Below are 20,449 nucleotides of genomic sequence, written 5' to 3' on the forward strand. Positions count from 1 at the left end.
AAAACTGCCTGTTTGTACCCTTTGCCCATTTATCAATTGGAGAATGACTTGTATTCTTATAAATTTGAATAAGTCCTCTATTTATTTTAGAAATGTATCCTGTTTGTCAAAAACACTAGCTATGAAAATTGTTTCCCAACTTTTTGCATTTTTTCCCATCTTGGTTTCTTTGGTTTTATTTGTGCAAAAATTTCTTATTTTAATGTAATCAAAATTATCCATTTTGTAATTTATAGTATTCTTTATCTCTTGTTTGATAATAAACTCCTCCCCTCTCCACAGGTACAACAGAAAAACTATTCCTTGTTCTCCTAATTGGCCTATGGGATCATTCTTTTTATCTAAATCCTGTCCTCAATTTTGGCCTTATCTTGATAATAGGGTGTGAGATGTTATTCTATGCTAGTTTCTGTCATACTGGTTTCCAGTTTTCCCAACAGTTTTTGTCAAATAGTGTGTTTTAGAAGTTGGAGTCTTTGGGTTTATCAAACAATAGATTACTATAGTCATTTATTACTGGGTTTTTTTGGTACCTAGTATATTCCACTGATCCACTATTATATTTCTTAGCCAGGACCAGATAGTTTTGATGACTGTCACTTATAAAATAGTTTTACATCTAGTATGGCTACATTATCTTCCTTTGCATATTTTTTCATTAATTCCCTTGATATTCTTAACTTTTTATTCCTTTAAATGAATGTTGGTACTTTTTTTCTAACTATAAAATAATTTTTGGTTTGATAAGTTTGACACTGAATAAGTAATTTAATTTAGATAGAATTGCCATTTTTATTATATTAGCTCAGCCTAACCATGATCAATTGATATTTTTTCAGTTGTTTAAATCTGACTTTATTTGTGTGAAAAGTTTTTTGTAATTGTGTTCATATAGTTTCTAGATTTGTCTTGGCAAATAGATTCCCAAGAATTTTATGTTGTCTACAATTTCTCTATCTCTTGCTGATGATTTATGAGAGTTTATTTATATCCTGCTACTTTGCAAAATTTGTTAGATGTTTCAGGTAGGTTTTTAATTGATTTTCTAGAATTCTCTAACTATTCTATCATATCATCTGCAAAGAATGAGAGTTTTATTTCCTCATTGCCTATTCTAATTCCTTCAGTTTCTTTTTTCTTATTGCTAAAGCTAAAATTTTTAATACAATATTGAATAATAGTGATGATAAAGGGCATCCTTGTTGCATCCCTGATCTTATGGGGAATGCTATTAGCTATCCTCATCACATATAAAGCTTGCAAAATGTTTTAGATAGATACTGCTTATCATTTTAAAGAGAACTCCATTTATTCCTTTGCTGTCTAGTATTTTTAATAGGAATAAGTACTGATTTTGTCAAAAGTTTTTTCAACTTCAATTGATATAATCATATGATTTCTATTAGTTTTCTTTTTGATATGGTCAATTATGCTGGTTGTTTTCCTAATATTGAAACATCCCTGCATTCCTGGTATAAAACCTACATGATCATAGTATATTATTTTAGTGATAATTTGCTTAAATTCCTTTGCTAATATTTTATTTAAAATTTTTGCATTAGGAAAATTGGTCTATAATTTTCTTTGTCTGTTTTGACCCTTCCTGGCTTAGATATCAGCACCGTATTGGCAGAACTTATTTACCAATTTTTTTCAAGTAGTTTATATAGAATTAGAATTAATTGTTCTTTAAATGTTTGGTAGAATTCATTTATAAATTCATCTGACCCTGGAGATTTTTTCTTAGGTAGTTCATTGATGACTTATTCAATTTCTTTTTCTGAAATGGGGTTATTTAATGACTTTATTTCCTCTTCTGTTGATCTGGGCAGTTTATATATTTGTAGTTATTCATCCATTCTACTTAGGTTGTCAGATTTTTTTGGCATACCATTGATCAAAATAACTCCCAATTATTAATTAAATTTCCTCTTCAGTGGAGGCGAGTTCACTCTTTTCAATTTTGATATGGTCACTTGGCTTTCTTCTTTTTTTAATCACATTAACCTTAAACAAAGGTTTGTCTTTTATTGTTTTTTTCTAATAAAACCAACTTAATTTTATTTATTAGTTAAATAGTTTTCTTTCCATTTTTTAAAAAGTTTTTCTTTGATTTGTTATTTAATTGGGGATTTTTAATTTTTCTTTTTGTAGCTTTTTAAGTTGGATGACCAGTTCATTGATCTCCTCTTTCTTTTTTTTTCATTTAGGGATAAAAATTTCCCATTATAGGTTCTTTGGCTGCATTCCATAAGTTTTAGTATGATGACTCATTGCTGTCACTGTCTTAGATGAAGTTGTTGATTATTTCTTTGATTTGTTGTTTGATACATTCATTATTTAAAATTAGGTTATTTGATTTCCACTTAAATTTTAGTCTATCTTTCCATGGCCCTTTATTACATGTAATTTTTATTTCATCATGATCTGAAAAAGATGCATTTAATATTTCTGTCTTTTTGCATTTGATTATGAGGTTTTTATGCCCTACATGGTCAGTTTTTGTGTAGGTGCCGTGTACCACTAAGGAAAAGGTATATTCCTTTCTATACCCATTAAATTTTTTCAGAGGGTTATCATATTTAACTTTTCTAAAATTCTGTCCATCTTCACAACTTCCTTCTTATTTATTTTGTGGTTAGATTTATCTAATTCTGAGAGAGGGAAGTTGAAGTCTCCCATTAATATAACTTTGCTCTCTATGTCTTCCTGTAACTCATTTAGTTTTTCCTCTAAGAATTTGTATGCTATACCACTTACTGCATATATTTGTTTTTCATTTTACTTCATTGCCTAGGGTACCTTTTAGGAAGATGCAATTTCCTTCTTTATTCCTTTAATTAGACCTATTTTTGCTTTTGTTTTGTCTGAGATCAGAATTTCAAACACTGCTATTCTTACCTCAGTTGAAGCCGATAACATTTTGCTCTAGTCTTTTTACCTTTACTCTGTGTATAACTCTATGCTTCAAAAGTGTCTCTTATAAAAAACATATTGTAGAATTCTGGTTTTTAAAACACTCTGCTATCCACTTCCATTTTATGGGAGAGTTCATCCCATGCACATTTACATTTATAATGACCAACTCTATATTTCATTCCATCCTGTCTTCCCCCATTTGTACTTTTCTTTCTCCTTTCACCTTACCCCTACTCACCAGTTTCAATTTTCCCCTTCTGCTTCCCTGTAGGGTAGGATAAATTTCTAAACCCAATTGGCAATGGTTGTTATTCCCTCTTTGAGTCAAATCTATTGAGAATAAGATTCACTCAATGTTCAATCCCTTCTTTCTTTACTCTATTGTAATAAGTCCTTTGTGGTTCTTCATTTGGTGTTGTTTACCTTCTTCTGCTTCTACCTTCTCCCAGTCTAATCCTTTTATCCTAAAAGGAATACAATTCTCAAGAATTAGAAGCATTATCTTTGTATAGGGATGTAAACAGTTTGGTCTTAGTGACTAACATTTTTTTCCATTTAGCTTATTATGTATCTCTTGAATATTGTATTTGAAGATCAAATTTTCTGTTTGGTTCTGATTGTTTTATCTTTTGAAAGTCCTCTATTTCATTGAATGCCTACCTTTTCCCTTGAAAGAATAGGCTGTTTTCCAGCATAGTTGATTCTTATAATCCTAGCTCTTTTTTACTCCAAAATATCATATTCTAGGCCCTCCAGTCCTTTAATGTTGAAGTTGATCAGTTCTGCAAAGTCCTGACTGTGGCTTGATGCTATTTAAATTGCTTCTTTTTTGACTGCTTGGAGTATTTTCTCCTTTAGATGAGAATTTTGGAATTTGACTGCAATATTCCTTGGAGTTTTTACTTTGGAATCTCTTTCTGGGGGGGTGGGGTGATCTGTGGATTTTTTTTTCAATTAAAGATTTTATTTTTGAGTTTTACAATTTTCCCCCCTAATCTTACTTCCCTCCCCCCCACCCCCCACAGAAGGCAATTTGTCAGTCTTTACATTTTTTCCAAATTGAGTGTGATGGGAGAGAAAAACATAAAGTATGAGAGATAGCAAGATCAGATAATAAGATATCAGGTTTTTCCTAAATTAAAGGTCTTTGTTAGAACTTCACAATTCTTTCTCTGGATACAGATGATATTCTCCATTGCAGACAGCCCCAAATTGTCCCTGATTGTTGCACTGATGGAATGAGCGAGTCCATCAAGATCAATCATTGCCCCCATGTTGCTGTTAGAGTGTACAGTGTTTTTCTGGTTCTGCTCATCTCATTCAGCATCAGTTCATGCAAATTCCTTCAGGCTTCCCCAAATTCCCATCCCTCCCATTCCCATTTTAATAGAGCAGTAGTGTTCCATGACATATATACATATACTAGTGTGCTAAGCCATTCCCCAATTGAAAGACATTTACTTGATTTCCAATTCTTTGCCACCACAAACAGGGCTGCTATGAATAGTTTTGTACAAGTGATGTTTTTACCCCTTTTTATCATCTCTTCAGGGTATAGACCCAGTAGTGATATTGCTGGATCAAAAGGTATGCACATTTTTGTTGCCCTTTGGGTGTAGTTCCAAATTTCTCTCCAGAAAGGTTGGGTGAGTTCACACTCCACCAGCAATATAATAGTGTCCCAGATTTCCCACAACCCTTCCAACAATTGATCTGTGGATTCTTTCAAGAATTATTGTTCTAGGATATAAGGGCAGTATTCCTTGATTAATTCCAGAAAGATATTGTCTAGACTTTTTTTTCCTGATCATGACTTTCAGGTAGACTAATAATCCTAAATCTATTTTCCAGATTGATCATTTTTCCTAAAAGATATTTTACATTTTCTTCTATTTTTTCAGTCTTTTGGTTTTCTTTGATTGATTCTTGATGTCTCATATAAGTCATCAGTTTCCACTTTTTATGGATTTATATTCTTCACTTAGCTTCTGTGTTTCCTTTTCCAGTTGGTCAATTTTACTTTTAAAGGAATTGTTTTCTTTTCCATTTGGCCAGTTTTTCTTTTTAAGGTATTTTTTCTTCAGTCAATTTTTTATAACTCTTCTGCATGCCTCTCACTTTTTTCTCATTTTTTTTTCTTCTTCCTCTCTCTCTTCTTTGGTTTTTTAAAATCCTTTTTGAGCTCTTCGAAGAGGACTTTTTGGATTTGAGACCAAGTCATAATCCCCTTTGTGGCTTCATATGTAAGCATTTTGTTACTGCTTTCCTCTTCTAACATGGTGTTTTGAGCTTCCCTATCAGAGTAGTAACTTTCTATGATTATCACTCTATTGGTTTGGGGGGGTTTTTTGCTCATTTTTATGGTTGAAATCTGCTCCTGGAGCACAGGGGATGTATTCCTGAGTTTTTGGTGCTGGGAAACTAGGTTCTGGTCCCAGACTTTTTGCATCACAGCTCACTCTATATTAAGGTAGCCTGACGCAGTCCCACCTGTTGTATTATCATTCCAGGTCTGGAAGTTTGACTTCCAAGCTGGGGTTGGGATCCTCACAGTTGACCTGCTGAGCCAGTATCCAGATGTTTAAATTACTGAGCTGTGCTGTGGCTAAGAGCTTCCCAGTTCTCCTGCCTAGGCTGGGCTGCGCTTCCCTTTTAACCCACATGAAACTGACCTTTACTGAACTTCCACCAAGATATCTTGAGCTGAAAAGTTGTTTCATTCTGTCTTTTTTTGTGGGTTACTTTAGGATCTGTTTAGAGGTTTCATTTAAAATTGTTTCAGGAGAAACTTTCTAGCTTCTCTATATCATCTTGGCTCTTCTCAGGAAGTCTCTTAGTAGGTTCTTAATAAATATTTGTTGATGGATTGGTAAATTAATTGATTATCATAATTTTGAGGGCACCAAGGGACTGATTTGCAATGTATCTAAAGGTAAAAAAAAATGTAAAGGCAGGGCAGCTAAGTAGCAGAGTGGATAAAGCACTGGCCCTCAAATCAGAAGGACCAGAGTTCAAATTCAGATTCAGACATGTGATATTTACTAACTGTGTGACCTTGGGCAAGTCACTTGATCCCATTATCTCAGTAAAAAATAAAAAAATGAAAATTTGGTACAGCATAAAGCACTGGTTCCCATAAAGAATGACAAAGAAAAAAATCAACATTTACTAATTATATTTCTACTCCCACATATATACAAAATCTTTATGAAATTCATCTATATATGATCTGAGAAGGCTCCTTATGAAAATAGTAATAGGGAACAGATAGGATTTTGACAGATGATATTTGACAGGATACTTATTTGTACTGAATGTATACATACACATATTTGACTGAATGGTATAGAAAACATAAAGACCTTATTGTGCCTGGGTTTTTTTTTTACTATAAAAAAGCATTTGGTTCCATAGAACAAAAGACTGCCCTATAACTTCTTTTTTCTTTTTTTTAATTTTACAATTTTTTCCCTATTCTCACTTCCCTCTCCCCAGCCCCCACAGAAGGCAGTCTGATAGTCTTTACATTGTTTCCATGCTATACATTGATCAAAATTCAATTTGTTGAGAAAGAAATCATATCCTTAAGGAAAAAATAAAATGTAAGAGATAGCAAAATTACATAAGATAACTTTTTTTAAAAAATTAAAGGTCTTTGGTCTTTATTTAAACTCCACAATTCTTTCTTTGGATACAGATAGTATTCTCCATCACAGATAACCCTAAAATTGTCCTTGATTGTTACACTAATGAAATGAGCAAGTCTATCAAGATTGATCATCACCCACCATGTTGCTGTTATGGTATATAATGTTCTTCTGGTTCTGCTCATCTCACTCAACATCAGTTCATGCAAATCCTTCCAGGCTTCTCTGAATTCCCATCCCTCCTGGTTTCTAATAGAACAATAGTGTTCCATAATGTACATATACCACAATTTGTTCAGTCATTCCCCAATTGATGGACATTCACTCAATTTCCAATTCTTTGCCACCACAAACAGAGCTGCTATGAATATTTTTATACAAGTGATATTTTTACCCTTTTTTCATCATCTCTTCAGGGTGTAGACCCAGTGGTGGTATTGCTGGATCAAAGGGTATGTACATTTTTACTGCCCTTTGGTTGTAATTCCAAATTGCTCTCCAGAAAGGTTGGATAATGTATTAGTGTCCCTGCCCTAAAAAGTACATCCCATCCAAATATGAAGATCAATATTCCCTGGAACATGTAACACCAGAAGTGACCATCTTTATTACCCCTTCTGATAATAAATATCAAGGGAAAACAAGGAGAATATATGCTTGCCACTATGATAGGAAAGATCCAGATATGACTCTAGATTGAAAATATATTACTTATAACTAGAAATATAATATTTGTAGATGTATGCTGATTGCATCAAGCTCCAACTTATTGCAGAAAGTCTAGGAGAAAGTTCTGATTACTCATGTAGTTTGTCCTTTTCATTCACACAGAAAAGATCAAATAGATATTGAATGTCTTTTATCTAGATATCAATGTGCATTTAATGGAGTCCCAATAGAATGGATATTTAGGCAGACAATATAGATGTACAATAAGCTGGACTCAAAGTTGAAAAGGAGTAGAAGAGGTTGGATTACTTTTTAGGAAATTGCAAAGAATTTTTACAGACTAATTTCCCCTAATAGCAAATGTCATCTTTTTTAAAAAATTATTTTTTTTATTTCATCAAATTTTCCCAATTATATATAAAAAAATTTTGACCATCGTTTTTTTTTAATTTTTGAGTTCCGAATTCTCTCCCATCTTTCTATCACTTCCCCATCCTTCAAGAAGACAAGCATTTAATATCTATTATAGTTGTAAAATCATGCAAGATATATTTCCATGTTAGCCATTTTGCAAAAAAAAACAAGCAAAATAAATCCATAAAAAAGTATACTTCAATCTGAATTCAGAGTTCATCAGTTCTCTCTCTGGAGATAGATAGCATTTTTCATCATGAATCCTTTGGAATCACCTTGGATCATTGCCTTGATCAGAGTAGTTAAATCTTTCACAGCTGATCATTCTTACATTATTGGTATTAGTGTATTTAATCTTTTCCTGTGTCTACCCACTTCTCTTTGCATAAGTTCATATAACTCTTTCCAGGTTTTCCTGAAACCAAAATGTTCATCATTTCTTATAGCACAACAGAGTTCCATCACAAACACAAACCACAACTTGTTCTGTCATTCCCAAGTTGATGGGCATCTTAATCAAACTTAATTTAAATAAATCTCATTTAGTCCTTCATGTAAATTCTCCACTTCATCATTTCCAATTATGTTGTTCAATAAAATTTAGTTTTTTCCCTTGTGTTCATTTGGTATTACCCAGAGCTTATTAACTTTTTTTTTGATTATCTGTGTCATGTACCACCTTTGGCAGTCTTATGAAACCCATGAACCCTTTCTCAAAATAATGCTTTTAAATGCATAAAATAAGATACATAGAATTACAAAGGAAACAAATTTTATAGATATACAGTTACCAAAATTTAAAAGAAAAACATAGTTCCTGGACCCTAGGTTAAGAACCTTTCATCATGAGTACCATAAGTTCAGATGACAAAAAGTGTCATGAAAAATTATCCTTGCTATTTTATTAAGTCATGAAATGAAATCTTCTGGGTATTTTTGTTTCAGTAAACCATCTTTCTCTCTTTTTGTGGATACCCCCTCCTTTATTGACTTAGGTTTTAATTTTGATTTTTCAAAAATATACTTATGCAGAAATATATCTAAACAGAAAAAGATGAGAGCAATTTGAAAGATGCCACAATACTTTATTCTTATTTGAACTTATTGCAGGCAATGACATCAGTCAAGTTGAAGGACTTGACAATTTGCAAGCCCTTCAAGAATTGATATTGGACCATAACCGGATCAGAGCAATTAGTGACAGTGCTTTTGCTAAGCCTAGTGCTCTTGTTGCTCTTCATTTGGAAGAAAACAGACTACGAGAACTGACCAATTTACAACCTTTGGTTAAATTAGAAAAACTATTCCTAGGATATAACAAAATTCAGGTAACCAAATATTTTTTTAAGTCTTAACCCTATTACATAAGCTTCCCATCCTATAGGAGCTTTCCTCTATGGAAAACTCCCACAGCAACGTTGTATTGAGAATTTTGCCCATGTTTCATTTTTTTAACCTATAGTGTGTATACATTTTATTGTATATAGATACTCTGTGATGCATATGTTTCAATATTATAAGGAATCTGAGATCTTATTTTTGTGGGTATACTCTATCCAGTGATACAGAAATTCAACCATACCTTCTTCTACTGTCCTCTCTAGATAACCATACAATATATCTCTCTCTTCTTTGACATTGTGTGGATATCTGTGAAGCATGTGAACTATTGCTAATTTATGGTTTCTGGTCATAAGTTTCTGGCAATGAAATCAGTCAAGTTGAATGATGCGATTAAGAAATATAGGAGAATTATATTAGGGTTGCACTAATATCGAATTTTCCTTATATTCACCACTTCTGTCCATACTCCAACTAGCTTATACAGAAGTATTTTCCTTAGAAAACCTCTGGAACATCTATAGTTTAGATAGTTTTATTCTTGGATAATGTATAAACTCAGTCCAAAAATCAAAAAAGAGTTTGCATGGGAAGAGTTTCCTTCATTCCCAAACTGGTCAGCAAAAATGAAGTGAAATAATAAGACTTAAGAGAACCCATTTGTATAGTGAAAAGTACACTTAACTATGATCCAGGAAATGTAAATTTTAGTCCTAGATCTGCTATCAGCCATCTATGTAATCTTAAGCAAGTCACATAACCTTTCTGTGCCTCAATTCCTAATTGTAAATGAGAATTTCAGAATAGGTGACTTCAAAATTACCTTCTAGATATATATACTACACCATGTTACATAGCTCTGACTTAAAATTCTAATTTCTTCTGAGTCATACTTCTTCACATGCTCTGTTTTCTAAACTAAGTCTAAAATTAGTTACTTTTCATTGTCTTATATTTGAAAATGTTAGAACTAGGCACACAGTAATTTAATGTTTTTGAGTGTTTTTTTTAAATAGGATATGGCAGAATTGGAAAAGCTTGAAGTTATTCCTTCCATCAGAGAGCTTGCAGTGTATGGCAATCCAGTGAGTATATTATCTTTATTTTTTTTGACATTTTTAAATTATTCTTCTTTATTGATGTTGTTAATTAGATCAGCCTAGAACATTTAAAAAAGTCTATAGTTAATTTCAGGAACAGTAGGAAAGGTCTCTTTGACATTCTCATAATACCTCCCCACCTATTGAAGGATGCCAAAAAATATTTTTTTACGGAGCTTTCATTATACAATTAAAGATAAATTACACAATTAGAGATTTAAATGCAAACGCATCTTACACTTAAATTCATAGGAAGGTATAACTAACAGAAAAGGTATTTATGGAGGGAGAAAAGGAATGAAAGACAAAATAAAGACACCAAATACCTGAAATAAATATAAAACAGATTTTTCTGGGATTGAGGGCTAGGACACTCTCTCAAACTAGGGATCCCCTTATGTTTACTCTCACATGGAAGACTTCACATTCTTTGGGGTAGATACTCCCCCACTACTCACCAGTGAACTTGAAACTCCCTCGATTACTCTCAACCTGGTTTAGCCTGCCTGCCAAAACAGTTTACTAGAGTGTGTGGCTGCTGTCCATGCTACAACTTCTTGGAGCCACAGTTGAGAGTTAGGTGGATCAGGTGGACATCAAAGGTGGAAAGCAGCTCTGAAAAGGGCTCGGCAGCCCTCACACCAAGGTACTAGTCTTTCTTGGACATACCCTACACTTCTGAAATGGGCAGATAAGAACACTTCATTTCAATGGCCAAGAAACCAGCTGAAGCAGGTGCTAAGGAGCTCTTAGAGCTTGGTTAGACATCAAAGATGCCAAGGTCATCCACTGCATCTAGAGCCATCACCAGTTGTCTTAACTCTGTCTTGCTATGCTGGATCATGATGACTTTGGAAGAGAAAGTGGGGCAGATGACTTCAGGCAACTCTACCTTACTTAAATTCAATTCACTCTTGCAACAAGACATCACTCATTACCATTCCTCAAAGTCCTGGGGCGACAGGCAAATGATGAAGCAGCAGATGCAGATACACTGGGAACTGTAGTCACAACCCTGCACACAGGTGGCCCAAGCCATGGGGTGGTTTCCCCACTGAAAGCAGCCTTGGGATTCGGCACCCCCCCCCCCCGGGGGGACTGAGAAGCCTTTTGAAGGATAGCACCACTAACTTCCTGATATGAGGAAGGGTCTAGAAGATCTGCCCTAAAAATTGTCTGCTGCGACCATAAGTTTAGGGTACCCATCCCAGTTGTTCACATGGGACAGTATGTGCCCAACTTGTAGTAGAGTATTCTGATCTTGTGTTGGTCTCATCAGCCACAGTCAGACATGCTGTCGTTTGTCTCAAATTTAGTGATGTCATTTTGGTCTTCTTAGATAACAAAGGACAAGAATCCACCAATCTCACATGCAATCTCTCAAATCAAGTTCAGTCCTCGGAGAACTTTCAAGACTGGAAATCTCCAACTCCAGGAGGGCTGTTCAGTCACCTATACTAGAGGAAATAAGCACAAAATAGAAAAGGCAGATAGAAGCTTTAGGTTTACAAGCACTAGTGCTCTGCTCTTTGTCATGTGCCAGCAGCCACTATTGTTGAAGAACAGAAGAAATTCCATCTTTACCCCAGGAAGTTCAAGGGAGAATAGTCAGAATCCTAAGCCAAATATTTGTTCAGGAAATAGGGGAGAACAGTAACAGAGAAAATCATTTCTCCTTTTAGAGAGTGACTAGGTGACTCCTCTTGGCTTGTGGTCAGTTCTTTTTGAGAGTCCCTTTCCCTTGCTGCTATCATGGGGAGCAAGAGATTGTGCCATCCTAATCCAATACTCCATTACACATGTGTCTCCAGAAATGACCAGGAAGAACTCAGCTAATCCACATTTCATCTGGGTTGTTCTAACAGGGTTACAAATAAGGGAGAAAGGAATAGGAAGCATATAGATAGGCAAGACTGACACATCAAAGATAATTTTGCCAATGGTCAAAAGGTCTATTGTCAAGAATTTATATTTCAATTCATTAAGCAATTTATTCCTTTCTAATTTGTTGAATGGCAGCTAAGTGTCCTAGTGGATAGAATACTGGACTTGCTGTCGTAGAAAAATGAGTTTGAATCCTGCTTCTGACACTTTATTAGCTGTGTGACTATGACCAAGTCATTTAAACTCTCTTAGTCTGAGTGTCCTCATCTGTAAAAGAGTGCACTTTCTCCACTGCACCACCTGACTGCTAATATTATTTTAAAAATATTGGGACAGCTAGGTGGTGCAGCAGATAGAGCACTGGCCCTGGAGTCAGGAGGATCTGAGTTCAGATATGGTCTCAGACACTTAATAATTGCCTAGCTGTGTGACCTTAATCCCATTGCCTTAAATAAATAAAATTTAAAAAAAAAAAAGAAATATCCTGGCATTGGACTTGGAGTCAAGAGGATCTGAGTTAAAGTTCTACCACAGTAACTTAATATTGGACAAGCCATTCTATATCTTTGTACCTCAGTTCCTCATCTTGAAAAGGAGGTTGAATTTAATGGAGCCCCTACCCTCCATGGTCTCTTCTAGTGCTAAATCTATTATATAATCCATACAAAAATATAGATTTTTGTCCTCCATCTACTTTGACAAATTTTTTGGAACTAGAACCTTCTCTTATTACTCTCCTTCCAATTTGATCCAATTGAACAATAAATCTTAACAATACCAAGCATTTTTGCTGAAATGATTTGAGAACATATAAAATATTTAAATCTAAACATTTTTAAAATATTTCTCTTCCCATTGATATCTTATGGCCAGAATAGAACAATTCCATATCAGGCTTTGAATTTAAGCAGAAAGAATTTTCTCAGAGACTTATATGATGTCACTAAGATTTTGTCCTTGTCTCTAGGAGATTTCTAACTGGGATCTTATTACTATATACATTACTACTAAGGGCAGCTTGATATTCATGGAATTATTTGAAGTTTTGCTGTAAGAATAATACATATATATTTGCTTATCATATATATAAATATATAGATGTAAATATGTATATTATATGTATCTGTATATATTATATATATTTACATACATATATATTAGATTTAAATTGCTCATCTCCACAATACCTATAATTATCAATGATCTGAAAGAAGCCATACATTTTGCTATCATTTATTAGGTTTGGATAGGCAAAACCCTCCATACTCATTATTTCCTCCCAAAGCATTGTATTTGTAATTTTATTATTTGCAATCAAACAAATGATAGTATGTATTGAGATTTTGATTATATAATTTCAGGGGTAATGTTCTAAGTTTAGAAAAGTGAGAGTAAACAAGAATTTAGACTTCTTAATAGAAAAAGGTTCATTAAAAATAACAGTATAAATAATGATTACTGAGCAATTACTAACATTTAAATAATTCATATAGAGTAATATATACATTTTAAATCACTATTCATAGCGGACTTTCAGTTGTTATCCATCATTGTTTTAATTGTTTAACTTTCAAGGTTAAGAAGTGACCTTTATTTTGATATTAGTTAACAAGTATTTATTTTCTCTTCTCTTCATTTTTCCCAACATAAAATTTTTAAAATCCTGTAACAAATATGTATAGTCAGACACAACAAATTTTGACATTGTCATTTTCCAAAAATCTACATTTCATTTGGTATCTTCAATCCATTGCCTCTACATAACCATCTTCTGAGTCCAGAGTCTTTTGGTAATGCTTTATCCCACAATACTTCGGAGTGTGGAGTAGCATTGGGATTAAAGGCATGTAAAGGCAATCTGTTACTTGTTTGATTTGATCTGCCTTCTTTTATCTTTTATTGAACTCTAGAATAGCTGTCTGGGAATTTCCTTTGTCCTGAGGTTTCTACCCTGCTTTTTCCTCCTAAAGATAGAAAACAAAGAGGCCAAAAATCACAAAATCACATAGAATAATTTGTTTCCCCATGACTGTCCTTTTTTTTCTCTCAGGAAACATCCTATTTAGAATGACCAAATACACAAATGGCTGCCCCATTACTTCCTTCACCTACCTCTCTTTGCCCCTGAGCTGATAGCACTACAGGAGACATCCGTCTATGAGAATATGGAAGGAATGGGGGAAAGTAAGAATCAAGGTGGGAGACAGACTTTTTGAGGATCTATTGATTCCAGAAGAATAAAAGAAAAGAAAGAATAACTTAGGGGAAGTGACCATGAGAGCTAAAGCTCTTTTGTCTACACGGAAAAAAAAAATCCTGTCCAAAAATATCTTCCCTGGGGCAGCTAGGTGGTGCAGTGAATAGAGCACCAGTCCTGAAGTTAGGAGTTCAAATTCGGCCTCAGACACTTACCTAGCTGTGTGGCCTTGGGCAAGCCACTTAACACCATTGTCTTGCAATAACCTAATACATATATATATATACATATATATATATATATGTATATATATATATACACATTTATATCTTCCCTGACCATGCCTGATTTTTTTATTTAACCTTTAATTCTATAATTACAATCATCTGTAATTCTACCCAATTTTTAAAAAATAATTTTATTGAAAATTCAAGTATTTGGGGGGCATCTGGCAAAGTAGATAGAAGTAGATAGAACACCAACCCTGGAGTCAGAAGAACCTGAATTCAAATCTACCTTAAAGACACCTACAAGCCACTCTGTGAACCTAGGCAAGTCACTTAACCCCCCAAAACATAATAACATCCAAAAATTAAAAAATAAAAAGAAATTCAGGTAGTTCTGAGAAGGCTATCACTTTAATTAGTTCAACCATATTGCTTCTAACAATCAATTAAAATCCTTTTTCTGAAGGAAAAGAACTTTTCATTGGATAGGAGTTATAAATTATATATAAATTATTAAACAAGAAATCCCTTCTAGGGAAAAAGAACAGGTCTGAGTAGTCCTTGCAAACCACAAATGCAAGAAATTAGTAAAGCGATCACCTCTTGCTGTTCTCCTCTTCCTTCCTTCACCACATGGCTCTCGGCTCCCAAAACCAGAACTCAGGCTAGCATCATCAACAGGAAAGCATAGAACAGAGGGAGTAAATTGGCAGCTGGGGGCTAATAGGGGCTTCTAGTCACCTTTGGGAAAACACTTAATTCCGAATGAGCTCAGATGACTTGCTTCCATTTAACCACTAGATGGTGCCATTCACCAGATTATGGCATGTCAACAACCATAGTTTAAGAGCTTCATGTGAGCCCTGAATTGTGCTGAACTCCGGGGACACCAAACTATCCCATCCTTCAAGAAGTTCTTATTCTCAACAGAGAGGAAACATGCAAACAAGATGTAAGCAGGGAAAACTAGAAGTAATCAGAGAAGGAAGTTCTAGTATGATAGCAGTAACCCAAGGCTGGAAACTTGGCAAGGCATGATCAGCTCATAAATGAAAAGAATGAAGATGATGGTGTTAAGTTAAACTGGCTCACCACCAAATCCAGATGAGGCAGAAGACCATCTATGACTGGAAAAACAACTGAGGATGGAGGGATCTGAGGTCACAGTGAGGTCACATCTATAACTGGGTTATAGATTATAAAACAGCAGAAAAGATGGAAGGATAATATGGGGTCATGAAAATATAGCAGGGAAAGAAAGCCTTGTGGCTAATGGCAAGATAATGGGCTATGGGTGAGGATGAGGTGGAATCAAGGAAGAAGAGACAGGAAACAAAGAAATTGAGAAAATATCTAGTATTAAGGCAGGATTTGAGAAGGAAAGATTATAAATCAGAGAAAAATCCTATTTATATAACAGGAAGGTAACTGAGTAATAGTGGTAGAAGAGGGTCTAGAGGTGGCAGCAGGGAACAAGGTATTCAGACTCCTTCACCATGACTAACCCCCAACTGCCAATTTAATCCCTCTATATGCAGCTAGGTTGCCCAGTGGATAGAGTGCTGGCCTTGAAATCAAGAGGAAGGGAATTTGAATCCAGCCTCAGACACTTGATAATAAGCTGTGTGACCTTGGGCAAGTCTGATTCACTGACCTGATTCATATCGGGCACTAGACCCAGATGGCTCTGGAGGAGAAAGTGAGAGTGATGACTGAGCACAGCAGCCCCTCACTCAAGTACAATTCATGTGCATTTTTATGCTATCACCTCCCTGATGTCTTGGTCCTCAAGAATGAAGGACAAATACAGAAATCATCACCATTATCATTGTGGGGTAGAGTGAAAGTACAAGTGCTGGAAAGTGTGGCCAGGGATGCAGGGTCATGATCATGAGGAAACCAGGTCTTACTGTCGGTCAGTAAACATTTATTAATATTTGCTGAGTCTGCCAACATTGTCCCTGCCCTTGGGGTGCTCAGAAACAACTCTGTACAACTAAGTTAGAAAGAGGACAAGGAGGAAGTGACTGTGAATTAAGAGACTTCTAATAGAAAGTGGAGTTTTAGTTGGGACTTAAAGGAATCCAGGGAATCAAGGAGGCACTGAGGAGGAAAAACATTCCAGATGGCTAGTGAAAATGTTCAGAGCCAAGAAATGAAGTGTCTTATGTAAGGAAAAGAAAGGAGATTGGTATGACTAGATCAGAGAGCACAAAAGAGGGGGGAACAAGGTATAAGATAAAAAGGTAAGAATGTTGTAGCAAACAAAGGATTTTATATTTGCTTCTGGAGGAGATAGGGAGCCACTGGACTTCATGAAGGACTTTAGGGGTGTGTGCCAGGGTCATCTTTTTGCTTTAGGAAGATCATGTTAGCTTAATAGAGTATAGACATAGAGTGGGGAGCGGGGAAACCAACCAATGAGCTATTGTAGTGGCCCTAGAAGAAGAGCTGAGGACCTAACCTAGAACCCTGGCAATGTCAGGAGGGAAGAGGAGACTCATTCAAGAGATGTTACAAGGTAGCAGTCTTTGCCAGATTGACTATGGCAATAGATTAGATGTGGAGGAGGGGAGCATTAGCCAAGGATGATGACCCCTAAATTGCAAGGCGGGGAGACTGAGAGAATTACCTTAAGGATAATGGAGAAGTTAAAAGTAGCAGTAGGTGTGCTTCAAACTCAAAGAAGATCAAGACATCAGGAAAATGATGTCATGACTTGCACATAAGATTGATTAAAATGAAGCAGTATTGTGCAAAGAAGTCATTCTCACTACTCTATGTAAGCCCAGTGGCCTGACATAAGATCAGGATGGTTATTGGTGGATGAGAGACCTTGATTTTTGAAAATTAGGTCTTCCCCATAATGCTGAGGCTCTTCAGTGGTACAGTATCATCAGGTGACAAACTTTTGACAGTAGGGTAAAGCCAGTCTGCCACTCAATGATCTAATTTAAAATAGGGAAGTTAGAAAAAGGAGATTGTTTGAGGGAACCAATAATGAATTCAGTTTGGGACATGTTGAACTTAAGATGTCTACAGGACATCCAGTTTGAGATGTCTAATAAGTTGGAAATATGAGATATTGGAGATAAAGATTAAGACTGGATAAGTAAATTTGTGAATCATCTGCATAGGGATGACAATTAAATCTATAGGGACTAATGACATCAGCAAAAGTAGAAAGGAAAATAACCCAAGGAAGGGCTCTTAATGGGACACCCATTGTTAAAAGGAGTGACATGGATGAAAATTCAGTGATGGAGACTGAGGAGGAATGGTTAGGTAGAAGGAAAACCAGGAGGGAATAATGTGCCCCCCAAAAATACAAAGAGAATAGTAGGGAGAAGAGGGTGATCAACAGTATCAGAAACTACAGAGAAGTCAGGAAAGATGAGGGTTGAAAAAGAAAGGTCATTAGATTTAGCAATTGAGAGATCAATGTTAGCTTTAGAGAGAACTGTTTTAATTGAATGATATAATCAGAAGCCAGATTGTAGAGAGTTAAAAAGAGAGTAATAGAAGAGGAAGTGAAAACAATATTGTAGACAGTCTTCTTGAAGAATTTAGACACAACAAGCAGGAAAAAATGAGACAATTGTTAATGGTGATGGAAGGATCAAGTGAGATTTTTTGTAGATGTTTATAGGCAATAGGGAAGCAGACAGTAGACAGGGAGAAATTGAAAATAAGAGAATGGAGATGACAGAGGGAACAATCTGTCAGAGGAGATAGGATGGAATGATATCCCTTGTGTATATAGAGGGCTTTGCCTTGTCAAAGAGAAAAGTTACCTCTTCTATGTGAGATAGATGAAGAAAGTGATAGTGGCAGAAGACATCTCAGTAATTTGAGACAGGGACAGAAGTGGAAGTTCTCAGTGAATGATTTCTTTTTTCCCATAAAATATGAGGCAAGGTTCTCAGCTGAGATGATGGGGTAGGAAGGATGGAGTATCATGGGAGACTTGAAGAGGGATAACTGAATGGAATAATGAGATAATTAAGGAGGTCCAAAAAGTATTGCCTAGCAACAGTGGAAGGCCCAGTTGAGATTATGTAACAATAGTGGACCAAGAATAATTCCTTGAATTGGTTCATCAACTAAAGAAGAGTATGTCTAGCATAATATTAATGACCTAACAGATAACAGAGAGTCGAGAAATTGGAGGTCATGGTAGGCGCAAAGAGAAAAGTTGGTATTGGAAGGCAAAGGGAGCAGTAGAAAGTTAGTGGATTATAATCAAATATGGAAATTTCTAAGTTCAGTGGGTGTGGTACATTTGAGGCTGAGCTGGAGTGGAGTAGGTCAAGGGAAATGAGGCAATTAAGGTGTCTGAGGGAGGATTGATATGTATGTTGAAGTCTCCTAAGGTGAGGGCAGGAATTAAGGTGCTACCTAAATCCATTGAGGAAAGAAAGGGGGTCCAGAGGAAAGGATTTTGATAGGGTAATAGATGTGAACACAGTGGATCTTAAAGGAGGAGAGGAGGTCACTGAATGATGCTAGAAGGAGACCTGGAAAAAGTGAAGGGAAGCAAAGGATTCTCCAACTTCCCTACTCAACCAGGGCAGTGACAGAGACTGTGCCGACAGAGGAGCCAAGACTCAGTGAAAGCCCCAAGGCTGAAAGAGGAGAGAGGGAAAGCAAGTTTGTTGCCTATGCAACAGGAGTAGAGTGCATAGGGCACCAAAGAATGCTACATTCACCCATAACCTTTTGTGCCAAGGATGCACTGGGATGGAAGTGCTTAATTAAAGACCTATTCTTAGTGGTTCCCAGAGAGTTAGCAGAACTTCTATCACTCAGTTCTAGCTCTGTGAGGAAGGATTTTATATAGAAGTTTGTGGATTTGCAGATATATCCAAGCAAAATTGACTCTGAGCCTCTATCCATTGGCTCATTTCAATTTCTTTTTAATTGTGTTTTATTTCCAGTGAGTGCTATCACATAACCTTGACATAGATGGAATTGGTTTTCCCTGAAAGAAGAATTACACATACAGGAATGATGTATGCAATATTTTTGCTCAGCAGTAAATAAAAAGCATGTAATAACTAGAACATAATAAATAATAAAATATTTCAACATCTGGTACATAGCAGCTGCTTCTTGATCCAAATTCCCTACACAAGCAGATAGTACAGCTGTCATTCCCTAGAATTTTCCACTGGAGATTTTCTTAAAGCTTCTCATCAATTGCAGCAGGATTAACTATGGAGTAAGGTCTTGACTCCTTCAAGTCATGGGAGCTTGTTGAAAGGCTCTGACATAAGCTCAAACTCAGGTGGTTTGATAGCCTCACTGTCCAGTTGTTGTCAAGCATCTGTGATTGCTGCTGGCCTTGGTTTATCCTGTTTCAGAGCTGGCTAAATGGAATGAACAGCCAAATCTATCCAGGAAAAGACCATTGTCTTCTCATCTTTTTGCCTTTGTGCACAGCATCCCTTCCTCCTTGATAATGCTGATTGTTTCATTTCCCCTTCACTTCTTGTCACCTTCATGAGGACTCCCTAAGCAGGGTGAAAAGGAAGATCAAGCATAGCGAGAATGAAGAGTGAGTTAAAGCAAATTGATGTATCATTAATAAAAACGTGTTTTCAAGAGAACCCAAGACTCTGAATGGCAACCTTGATAACATTTTCAGAAATTAATTTTCATAGCATAAATGGAGTTGTGATAATTGATTTGAGAATTAAACTCTGTTCAATAAATCTTTAATAAGATTCTATTATTAGCTAAGGGAAGATTCATTAGCTAGTTTTCATTTGTTATGTCTGTGATAAATTGGCTTCGCTAACATGATTAATTTTTAATTGTGACTTTAAGTTGCATTAATTGTCACACAATTTAAAGTAACTTTAAGTGATATTTTGTTATTTTACCTTCCCTCAGATTTCTCGTAAAATTATTCATCGCCATATGCTAATATATCGATTGCCTAACTTACAAATATTAGATGGAATGGTTGTAGGTTATGATGACAGAGCAAGAGCTGAATTTCACCTCACAGAACCCCTTTCAAGGAAAAATTCGGTAATGATTATTATT

General features: G+C 35.5%; 1 protein-coding gene across 7 annotated transcripts in view; it reads left to right on the forward strand.

Annotated features, from left to right (window-relative positions):
- Window positions 1-20,449, forward strand: part of LRRC9 (leucine rich repeat containing 9) — a 195,131-nt gene that overhangs the window by 156,421 nt on the left and 18,261 nt on the right. For 6 of the 7 annotated variants that reach the window (XM_074235927.1, XM_074235928.1, XM_074235926.1 and 3 more), the window contains 3 exons: window positions 8,760-8,977; window positions 10,007-10,075; window positions 20,294-20,434. In XM_074235927.1, the coding sequence (XP_074092028.1) occupies window positions 8,760-8,977; window positions 10,007-10,075; window positions 20,294-20,434 (428 nt within the window). The remainder of the gene's footprint in view (window positions 1-8,759; window positions 8,978-10,006; window positions 10,076-20,293; window positions 20,435-20,449) is intronic. The other variant, XM_074235930.1, reaches the window with a different exon arrangement.

Source organism: Macrotis lagotis, chromosome 4, assembly GCF_037893015.1.
Source record: "Macrotis lagotis isolate mMagLag1 chromosome 4, bilby.v1.9.chrom.fasta, whole genome shotgun sequence".
Classification (NCBI taxonomy): Eukaryota; Metazoa; Chordata; class Mammalia; order Peramelemorphia; family Peramelidae; genus Macrotis; species Macrotis lagotis.